Consider the following 12,104-nt stretch of genomic DNA (forward strand, 5'->3'; position numbering starts at 1 on the left):
AAAATCAATAATATTCTAACATAAAACAAATGTACTCTTGAAAATATATTCAAGGATGGATTTACTAAAACTAGTTTTGTGTTGTAGATGCTTCTATGTTTTCTAGACTTAGTTAAACTTAAAACAAAAATAATATAAAACAAACATCAATGTCTTATAATATGTAATAGAGAGAGTAGTAGTTTGCCCATACATTCGTCCAGGTTATGAAATAACACTTTCAATTGTTAATAATGACTATCGAACAACTTTAAAATTTTCTATATGCTTTGTAGTTGGTTTCAAAATGGGATATATATATACTCACATGCAAATTTATTTTCTATCACAAACAATTCCGAACTCTAGAATAAATAAAATACACCATGATACCACAATTAATTTGTGTGGTGTGTGCAATTTAGTTACTCATCTCGAAATTAATTACTTAAATGAGCTACTCATCTTATTTTGAGGATGTAAATCTCATTGACACATGTTACATGGGCTGTTCGATCGTTGACAAAATGCCAAGTTGAACGCCATGGCGGTCACTACACCATGTCCAAATTAACATTCCCATCCGACTTTAGATGGAAAAAAATATCTATACTGACATCCAGTCGGTCGGTAAAAATTTTTCGACAAACATACAGACCGGTCTCTTTTAACGTAGAAACACATAATGTAATACTTCTTTTTTTTTAAAAAAAAAGCCCTCATAAAGAACAAAGCGCGCAAAACATATATATAAGGGGGATAATTTGCTTTTTATTCCTTTTCTTAAGTGCCTACCTTGCCCGTGTTACTCTCGAGCACATCGTATTAGGTAAATATGACATCCAACTTGGCATCAAACAGCCACACGTCTTGTATTTAATGATATATGCACCCTAGAGACAAGATAACTACTAACTCACAAGATAAGTGAGGTAAGTTATACCACCTCACAAGTTAGGGAACTGTCGGTGTATCTTACTATTCATATTAATATTTCAAAAACCCAAAATAAACGTTTACTAATATGCACTTGTCTTGTATTATATATAGACCATTCAAATATGTTTATTATTTCTTTACTTTTTTTCTTCATTTAATAACTCCAAAACAATGTCCTCGCAAAAAAAAACTCCAAAACAATGAATTTACATAGACATAGTTGGTGTAAGATGCTACATTTATTACTTATTACTTGAAATTTTACTTGGTGGAGCCTTAGTTTTTCTTTTTCGTAATCAAATAATTTTATGACTTGAAATTAATAAATATATAGCTTTACCTAGTTTGGAGTCTTAATTTCAATTACTATGATTATTAGGGAATTCGGTAAAACATATCAAGTAATAATCATTGAGTCATATATTTACATCTTAGTTTAATTATTCTTAAATTTGCAATTAAGGATTAGTTATAGTTGTATACCCATGTCCCTAAAACCATTATCGTTATGTCCGGTCTGACCTTATCCTCAAACCAAATACATCCCATAAGGGTAGAATGTGATACAAATAATAGAGGCTAGACACATCAAACATTTCTAGTCCGGACGATTGCTCCTATTGGCTCACCAACAAGGCATGCAGTTGTTAAGATGATGTCCTCATGGTCAGTTCTCGTCAAGATTTGGTGTCCTAGCTTCTATCGACCTTCCATTGTGAAAGAAATTAATCTCACATTCCTCACATTTTATTCCTGTCGACGCGTACCTGGTAGTGGTCGTGAGTATAGAATAATCCAAACAATATTTTGTTAATCCTTACGGTTTTACTCCGTCAGTAAAAGTCTGTTATCTCGAAGGGAGATTTGGGTTTGGTGTATTTGGAGTTACGACCCTCTAGCGTGATGTGTTATTTGTGTGCCTGCGCGTGCAAGCGTGTGTGTATATATGTATAGAGAGAAAGATGGGTAATCCTTTAGTTTGTTTTTTGTTCCTTAAAAAAAAAGGTGCTTCTAGAATGTTCTTAGTGCCAAACTTAATAGTACCCACCGATCCCAAATATAGGGCCTGTTCACTTTGATGCCATTTTCAACCTTACCAAATTTTAGTAAAATTGCTGAAAAAGTGGCTACATTTAGCAATTTACCAAAATTTTGGCAATGCCAAAATTTGGAAAGGTTTTTTTCATCAAAGTGAACATACCCATAACGATTAAAATTTATCAATGAATATTGTGTAAAGAACTTGTAGCCTACTCCCTCCGTTCCAAAATGTAAGACGGAGGGAGTAGCTAGCTAGTACACCCCCACCGAATTGCCACCCTCATTTAGTTCTCACAGAATTTTAAACTATAACCATACTCCCACCTCTCGTATATATTTGTGAACGGAAGCGGTAGACAATTAAATTTTAAATCACTCAAAACTAAACCATAGAGGACAGTATAACTAGTTCTCAACATGTTCCGATTTTAGTTGTGCTCTACTCCCTCCGTCTTAAAAAAAACCTAACCTAGTACTTAGATGGGACATAGACTAGTACACATGTCCATATTCGCTATACTAAATTATATCCCATTTAAGTACTAGGTTAGGTTTTTTTTAGACAGAGGGAGTACACCTTAGTAAGAGTATATACAAATTAATTAAGCACACCTCTTAGGAAACTAACATTTTTTCAGTGTGAACTACCTCCTGAGAGCAAGTTTAATACTAGTATAGTCAAATGTTAGCTCTAAATCATTTATAACTAATCTAATAGTCCATTCATGTAATAGTTAGTTATAAAAATATACTACACCATTAATATCCAGCCACCTCTCATACACACATAACGTTTTGGAGTCTGTGTTAAAGCTGGCTACAAATTTATAGCATGCTTTCTTCTTTCTCTTCTTTTTTCTTCTTGATATGTGGTTATAGTTGACTTATAACCTGCTATTGCTATATGCTCTGGGTGTTGCACTAGATACGGGTGTTGCACTAGATAGTACAGCTGCAGACATAGTAGTTCAGTGAATCAGTACTAGTATATCCCAAGGGCCAATAACGCTACAGCGCATACATTTCCACGCTAGGCCCTACCTTGCAGTGTGGGAGAATGGTTGAATCAGTATGAGCCACATGTACAATTAAAATATCTCTCCAACAAGATCAAAAAAAGAATATCTCTCCAACAGTTAGTCATTCATAACCCTGTGTCGTATGCCATGTTGTTTTCTTGTGTTAGACCCGTTCTGCAATAATGCAACTGTCACGAGCCCTTGTTTGTTCTTGGCAACTTGGAAAAAAGGAAATGACGATGATGCATGCTCTGCCGATCTGGAGCGTCGCTGCTTACTCCTATTCCCGCCGTTGGTTTCAGGTAAAAGGAAACTCATCCTGCATGTACCAAAAGGCAGAAGAAGAGTCACATATGCAAGCAACCTCAAAGCAACGCACGTACACAAAATCTCATGGATTTGTGAGTGCCAAACACATCTCCCCGTCGATCGCTGGTCGTGCTCCTCCTCTGGGCCACTGAGTTTCTGTTGCGCCACTTCGTTGTTCAGGCTATCCGGGCCATCTGCCGGCCGGCAAATGTGACGTTGATGAGTTGTGCTTCGGCCAGTGATCACAGAGCGCGCAGAGAGGCGGCCAGCGGGTCCAGAAAAAAGCAGAGAGAACGGATGGTCCAGTCCATGTACTCCATGGGGCAACACAGCATTGACTGCGCCCTGTCCACAGCCACGAGCTGGACAAGACCCTTGTCGCTGGCTCACTGCCAGTTTTATCTTTGCCAGCTCAAGATACACACACCTTTCGTATCACTGTCCACGGTCATGCATCTGATCTGGCCTCCATGCATGTGGTTTGGGTTCCCTTTTATTTCCAAAAATTCATTCGTAATGACATTTTTTTTTCTTAATGTGAATCGAACATCATTTTTTTATAACAATCCGGCTCAGGTGGGGTCGGCCGAGGTCCAATAACTTAAGGTTGCTCGGACCCCAACAGTTCTTAGTCACACCCACTCGGGGAAATGCCCAATCTCCCTAAAAGACTAGTCCAATAGGGAAATGGTGACTCTCTCTTTTAATGTGGCTTTCTCCTTCCAAGCTAAGCAAGGTGGGATTATTCAGAGGCTCACACGATCGCCACCTGACTTTTGCGTCTTTGCCAGCGGGTAATAGTGGAGGATGTCCTCATCAATTTTTTTTGATAATAGAACTCTTTTTGCCAGTGTCACTGACCCATATTTTCTTAACAAATGAGGAGTAATCAACACTGATAAACCGTAAAGTGAGCACAACTCAGCTTATTAGGTTCATTGTGACGGAATCAGTATACCCGAGCTCAATTACTAGATTTTACACGGGTGCTTATATTTATGATTAGTTATTTTTTGGTGATAGACGACATATATGTCAACAACAAGGCGTCCATGGTGACTCCTCAAATATTAAGATATACTGATCTAGATTTTTAGAGATGCTCATAAGAGTGTTGTGTGCGCACGTGTTTCATAGAGGTGAATGTAGGGATACTGTGAGCGTTATGTTTGTACAGTGTTTCTTACAAAATTTAACACACGTAGCCTCGGTTGTCTAGGACTATCTCTGTTTTAAGTTATAAGACTTTCTAGCATTGTCCACATTCACATAGATATTAATGAATCTAGACGCGCGCGCGCATACATATATATATATATATGTGTGTGTATGTGAATGTGGGCAATGCTAAAATGTCTTATAATATGAACGGAGGAAGTATTAGTCGGTAAGTAGATAGCAGTAGCTCCCAATTAATTCCTGTCATTTTTCCACTCAACTCAGCGACCAGTGGAAACAAACCACTTCAAATTTTTACCCAATGTTCGCAGCAATCATTTTTAGGTGTACTCTATTTAGGAAAGAATATACACCTTTAAGACATTACGAGTACATTTGATGGATTCTATACATAAATTATATGTGATTTAACATTTAATTACTTCCAGTAGAATGATAAATTATTTTTTGGTAATTGTAGAGAGCGCGGTTTAAATGGTGGGGATCAAACTTACTTCCTCTGTCAAAAAAACTCAACCTAAGAGAGAATCCTTCTAAGACAACGAATCTGAATCTGAACAAAGGGGTAGTCCAGATTCATTGGACTGGAGTGGTCACATCCCCTCCTAAGTTAAGTTTTTTTTTATGGAGGGGTACCCATTACCCATTGTACCACTTGTCCCTCTCACTTCGCGCTGACAATGCCACTTGCCCATTTCTATGGATTTGGCCTAAATTGTCCACATTTCATCTCAGAAAGCTGCTAGCTACTCCCTCCGTCCAAAAAAAGACAAACCATGGGTTTCCGTGTCCAACGTTTAACTGTCCGTCTTATATGCAATTTTTTTATAATTAGTATTTCCATTGTTGTTAGATGATAAAACATGATTAATACTTTATGCGTGACTTGTCTTTTTAATTTTTTTCATAATTTTTTTAAATAAGACGGACGGTCAAACGTTGGACACGGAAATCCAGGGTTTGTCTTTTTTTTTTTGGGACAGAGGGAGTAGCTTGCTTAAAGTGAGTGTTTTACTTATGACTAATGCAGTTCGTGGTACAACACAAAGAGGTACTTTTGCGTGTGGTATTCTTGAACATCTAGCTACTTTTTTTTTAGAAAAAGACGACCTAGACTTAGCTGGTGTTATATATTAATTAAGCAGAGGGAAAAATATTTACATGCGTGTGAGTATAGGGGCGGAATCAGGCATGGGGCAGCTAGGGCTTAGGCCCCATGCCTAGCTCCATAATCCCTATTATAATCTTGAAAAATGCTATATAATTTATAAAAATATTTGAGATCCCATTAGCTCAGCTTTAGGCGTGGAAATTTTCTGGCTCCGCCATTGTGTGAGTATGTGACTTGCTTGGGTTATAAGTTGGCATGCAATAGATGTGTTTTGTGAGGTGTTTTATGCACATCCGCATATGCATGACAAATATCGTGTTGTCAAAATCTATCAACATAAGTTGCAATTAGCTCGGCATAGTTTTGCATGTACTTACTTCGCTGTATAGGAGGTGGTGCGTCCTGAAATGCGAATTATTACATGCACGCGTGATTTGTCAGTCTTAAAAAAGATATGCTCCCCTCATGTATGCTGGTCTTCAAATCCAGATCCGCCTCTTTTGTTGTCTTGCATGCATGTATATCAGCATCTTTGTGAGTTACTAACAAAATTGGTTCCACATAGATATATATTGCTATATCTGACTTATATTAATTACCTTCAGAGGTAATCTTAATTGAAACATATTTTCTTCCTTAAGATAGTTGTTTCCCACTATATACTTCACACAACCGCATATGGTGCGCCCTTTTTAGTGCAAACAATATTAATTTATTAACAACTTTAATTTGAGGCCAACTCTTAGGCTCTTGTTATTATTTGTCACCCACACTTATAAATCAAAATCATTTAATTTCCATATATAATATATAATATATAACCCGGCCCTATGCAAACAATCTGTATACATAAAAATATGATGTATAATAATCAATTTTGTGAAATACAGTCAACTAATCAGAATTATATATGTGAAATACATACAGAGAGGGTACCACTCAACAATTAACCGAAACATGAAAAATTAATCAGAATTATATGTGCGAAAATTTGGCTTATGCATATATATGTATATATTTTATAATATTATGAGCTTCTTTGGATATTTAAAAACATAAAACTATATAAGCCTAATATGTCAATTGAATGGTCATAGCTTACATTAACCCAAAATATAGCTTTTGATGCTCATAGTTGTACACCAAATAGTGATGGAGTTTGGTTCATATTGGATAAATAAAAACTACTCCCTCCATCCCACAATATAAGGGATTTTGAGTTTTTAATTGCAACGATTCATCACTCGTCTTATTCAATTTTTTTTTGCAAATATAAAAAACGAAAAATTGTGCTTAAAGTACTGTAAATAATAAAGTAAGTCACAAATAAAATAAATAATAATTTCAAAATTTTTTGAATAAAACGAGTGGTCAAACGTTGCAAGAAAAAACTTAAAATCCCTTATATTATGGGACGGAGGGAAACACTAAATAAACATATAGAAACACTAAACAAATTAATAAGATCATAAAAGATAAATATGCTAATTTAAATGATCAAGTGTAATATATGAACGATTATTTATAGATGATAAAAAGAAGGTTCAATCAATTGCTAAAAATGGAGTTTTGATGCTCATAAATGATAATTGTACTATGTATCACGTCAAAAAAATAGTTCATGCCCATTGTAGGTACACTGGGTAATATATCGTCTAGTGTCCAATGTGATCACCACATGTATTTGGATCCCACTCATCCAAATACATATGATGAACCCTACTGAGGGTGGTGAGGGTAGTTTAGCTTGGCTCTTGCCCTGGTCGGTTGTCTGTGTGGAATGGTTGGCAAACTACGGGTTTGGTTTTGCTTATATGAATTTACGAGACTTTTGCTGCTATCTTTGTGTTGTATGACGGGTTTATGAACCCGGTTATGTTATATGTATCTTACTGCTCTCTTATCCATATTTATGCATTTGTGATGCTTATGAATAGCTTGCGATGAAAGTGTGAGGCTGGTCGCTTTTTCTAGGGACTAGCTAAGCATGATTAAGTGTTTTGAGTAATTGAGATGATCGTGAAATGTAGTGCTTTGGTTCAAGTACCCACTGAGGTATGTAACACATTTGATCGTCGTCTTTGAGTGGTTTGACGGGTATATATTAGGTTAAAATTGCCTAGCAAGTTATTCCATCGAATATCTCTCTTACTCACTACTCGGCATCATAGTTCATATATTGAAAGGTAAGTGTTAACCGTGATCCTGGACACACTGAAGATGAGTGACTATTTTTGTATGTATGGATAACACTCAATCAAATACATGTGGTGGTCACGTTAGACACTGAACGGTATATTACTTGGGTTGCCTACATATACAAACAACTAAAGTAAATGACTGGTAAGCCCGTTTTCTACAACACTTGCGCAAATCCGCATCTAATATATGTGCATGATCGATCATTCAGGATGTTCTTTTATTGTGAAATAAGCGTAGCTTAACTGGTTAGGTTTCTTTAGTTGGAACCAACTCATCCGGATTCAAGTATGACATTTATGTCTATTTTTTCTTTTAGTGATAGCCAATGTACCATCAACAGTGAGACACTCGTAGTGACTTCGTCAATCCCAATATATGATGGTTCAGTCTTTCACATATGTTCATATGAGAAGGGTGTGCTTTTGTATTAATAGGGATGTGTGTGCACGAACTGTGAGCATCAATATTTGTAATGTATTTCTTAAAAAAAAGTACGTTACTCTCACAAAAATCATATATGCACATAATGTATTAATCTTGGGGAAGATCTGCGAATATGGTTTGTCAGGAGGAGTCTTTTGACAACAACAGATTGCTAGGGTTCTGGTTCTCTCCCCTACAAATACCCACGTACTCTGCTGAGTTTTCGCACCTCTCTCTAGCTGCAGACCATCACTTACGTAGCCCTGTGTGCAACGGCGCAAGTGCTTGTACGCTTTCAGCTAGCGTAGCCATGGCTTCCAGGGCATTCCTCCTCGTGGCTCTAAACCTGGTCCTCTTCTTCACCGTGGCCAGCGCCTGCGGCAAGTACTGCCCGACGCCTTCGACGCCGTCGACGACGCCATCGACGCCGTCCTACAGCACCAAGTGCCCCAAGAACGCGCTCAAGTTCGCGGCGTGCGCCGACGTGCTGGGCCTCGTCAGCGCCGAGGTCGGCCAGCCGCCGTACGAGCCGTGCTGCGGCGTCCTCGGCGGCCTCGCCGACCTTGAGGCCGCCGTCTGTCTCTGCACCGCCATCAAGGCCAACGTGCTCGGCATCACCCTCGACATCCCCGTCAAGCTCAGCCTCCTCGTCAACTACTGCGGCAAGAACGTCCCTAGTGGCTTCATCTGTGCTTAAGCTACGTAACGCGCGTACGGTGTAACGACGTGCTAGCTTTGCATGCATGAGCACGCATGCACGAACACATCGTTCGTTCTGAGTGCCTGCATGCATATCGGTCGAGTCTTTACTTACTCTGTTATTAGTTCTGAATGTAGAACTGCTTCAGATATCAATCCAGCGAGTTAACTGTACTTGATTTGTTTATGTTTCTTCAGTTAATCAGTTTCTGTCATCATTTGGTCAATTAATGGAGGATTTGTTCTCCAAGGAATTGCATGCAATGGATACTCTTTTAGATTGAATTTGGCGTGTCTATGTCTGGGTGTGGTTGTAATTTGCTTGCAGTACGTTCTCGTAGTTTAATTGTAAGCAAGCAATTGTACGACAAAATGTACTTAGGACAGTTAATTTGTTGGAAATTTCGGTGTGAATTATTTTTTAAAATTTACATCTGTTCCACTAAGAAACAACATATAACAGTAGATTGGCTCTCAATTTTGTTCTTTTTAGTTGGAGGGAAAAACAGAGACACAACATATATAGAACCTATATATATATATGTATAGAGTTTGCCTCCTTATAAATTAATACACGCTCAACTAGTATATATATTAGTGATTTTGGATTTTAAAGTTCAACTCTACGGGCCTGTTCACTTTGATGTAAAAAAAACCTTACCAAATCTTGGCATTACCAAATTTTTGCATAGTTGCCAAAATTTTGGCAGGATTTCTTTGGCCTGTTCACTTTGATGCCATTTTTAACCTTTACCAAATTTTAGTAAAGTTGTCAAAAAGTGGCTACATTTAGTTTGCTGCCAAATTTTTGTAACTATATAAGAAATCCTACCAAAATTTTGGCAAGTTATCAAAATTTTGGCAACTATGCCAAAATTTTGGAATGCCAAAATTTGGTAAGGTTTTTTTTGGCATCAAAGTGAACAGGCCCCTTATATAGTTACCAAAATTTGGCAGCAAACTAAATATAGCCATTTTTTTGACAACTTTATCAAAATTTAGTAAGATTGAAAATGACATCAAAGTAAACAGGCCCTACTTATACACCATGTCACCATCGTAAAACAACGTAGTTGTACGATGAAATTACCACCGAAATCACGTCGATTAATCCACACGTATGTACGTGTTTTAAACCGTCATACAAAGGCGCTGCATGTATATGTAGGCCGCCGAACGGTACTGTATTCCTCGTGATAAGCCTACTTCACCGTGAGCACAAAGAAAGCCAATTAGGGCCAAGTTTAGAGCTGTCCACTTTGACGCCAAAAAAAACCTTACTAAAATTTAGCAATAATTTTGGTAGGATTTCTTATATAGTTAATAAAATTTGGTAGCAAACTAAATGTAGCTACTTTTTTGTAGCTCTACCAAAATCTGGTAAGATTGAAAGTGGCATCAAAGTGAATAGGTCCTTAGTTCTAAATTTTTTCTTTTAACTTTCAACTTTTCCATCACATCAAAACTTTTTTACACACAAACTTCCAACTTTTTCATCACACATTGTTTCAATTTCAACCAAACTTTTAATTTTAACGTGAACTAACACACCCTGGAACAAAATTTTCCCTACTCCTAGAGTAGTAATTTGGAAGACGGCGGAACCCTCCAGAAGCATTCACGTGAATACGTGACACCTTCTTCAGGCTTCAGCTGTCCAACATGACGCGAACGTACGTAGCGCGACAGGCTTGACGTGATCCATGCAGGCCTCTTCTGCGTGGCCAGGCAGGCCTACTGGCACATCGATCCGCTTCACCCAAGAAGCGGATTCCTGGTCGCCGGACGGCACAGCCGCGGCGCAGACGCGCAGTGAGATCTTTTTTACCTCCACGGCTCGCGCGCGCAGCTGCAGTAGCCAGTGCTATGAGTGTTGGGACCCAACCTGCCAAGTGCCAACCAAACCAAAGGCGGCAGATGCGCGGAGCCGGGAGCCCGTGACCGCGCGTGGGCCTGCCGGCTGCGGGGTGGCTGCACCACCGGCCACCGGACGAGCGCGTCTGCGTCTGAGTAGTTTGTGCGCATATACCCACCAAAGAAGGTACCGATCGACCAGTAACAACCCATCAGGTGTCCAGTTGGGCGCGGGGGCGGCGGCCGCGCGGCCCACCCCACAGGACGGACGGGCGCGCGTTTCATCGCCCCGTGACGAGGTCTCGGTTTCATGTGGCCGGTTGCCCGGTCCGTCCCCCGACAGCTTGATCACGTCGTCACTCGTCACACGCGCTGGATTTCTTCGTCTCGCCGCTGCGTCGGGTAGGGCAGCGCACGGCACAGTGTATGCAGCGATCGGGTTCACCGCTGCGCACGGCACGCATAGTACACGAAATTTAGTGGACGTGGAGTCCGTGTGCCGAACACGCGGAAAAAGGAGTCGCTGACTGGCAGTGCGATGTACGAGATGTCTTCATTGCCCCGTTGGATATCCGGCTTGGATTGAGCATTGGCTAATTTATGAACACACAGACATAAACACTGGTGAATGGAATCAAACCCGGCCCTCACAACTCCGTCATAGCAGCTTATCTGGTTTTTTTTTTATCATTGCAGCTTATCTGGTGAACAGACTTTTCTGTTGTTATAGTTGTTCACATATTCATCCATTCTTACATCACAGCGCTACCTACTGACTTTTAATTGGAAGGCTACGTATACGCCTTGCGCCAATCTCTATAAGTAAAAAGTTTTTCTCAGGATGTTCCCAAGATGAGCCACATCGTCGAGCGAAGATGACCGTTGGATTTATATGTAGAACCAATATTTACCGTTGAATAAAATAGAAAGGAGGTATCCAGAACCTTCATGTGGCTTAGGTTGGAAAGATTCATTAGATGTTAACAGAAACGACAAAAACAAATGTGCTATAAAGATAGAGATGCAAATTAATGACCCTTTGTAATATTTATTTTATATAAATAGGTCATAAAGATGGTTTTTTAGTATTTTTAAATGGTTACAATGTAAAACTTATTTACAAATAGATCCATAGCTCAGGACGAGTGTTTAAAAAATAAACATATTTTAGTTTAGATAGATTTACACGAGTATAATACATAAAAATTATCTAGACATACATAAGTACATTAAAAAAAAGAAGTACGTATGTTCTAATTAGTATGCTATAAAACAGGGTGGAAAACTAACAATTTTCAATAAAGTAACATCTACATGATAAATTCAAGATCATTTTAAATGCATAAATC

General features: G+C 38.8%; 1 protein-coding gene across 1 annotated transcript; it reads left to right on the forward strand.

Annotated features, from left to right (window-relative positions):
• Positions 1 to 8,435: 8,435 nt before the first annotated feature.
• Positions 8,436 to 9,075, forward strand: LOC127761618 (14 kDa proline-rich protein DC2.15-like). The gene has a single exon (XM_052285936.1). It carries the CDS (start codon positions 8,513 to 8,515, stop codon positions 8,897 to 8,899), a length of 387 nt encoding a protein of 128 aa, XP_052141896.1. The 5' UTR covers positions 8,436 to 8,512; the 3' UTR covers positions 8,900 to 9,075.
• Positions 9,076 to 12,104: the final 3,029 nt, after the last annotated feature.

This window comes from Oryza glaberrima, chromosome 2 (assembly GCF_000147395.1).
Source record: "Oryza glaberrima chromosome 2, OglaRS2, whole genome shotgun sequence".
Classification (NCBI taxonomy): Eukaryota; Viridiplantae; Streptophyta; class Magnoliopsida; order Poales; family Poaceae; genus Oryza; species Oryza glaberrima.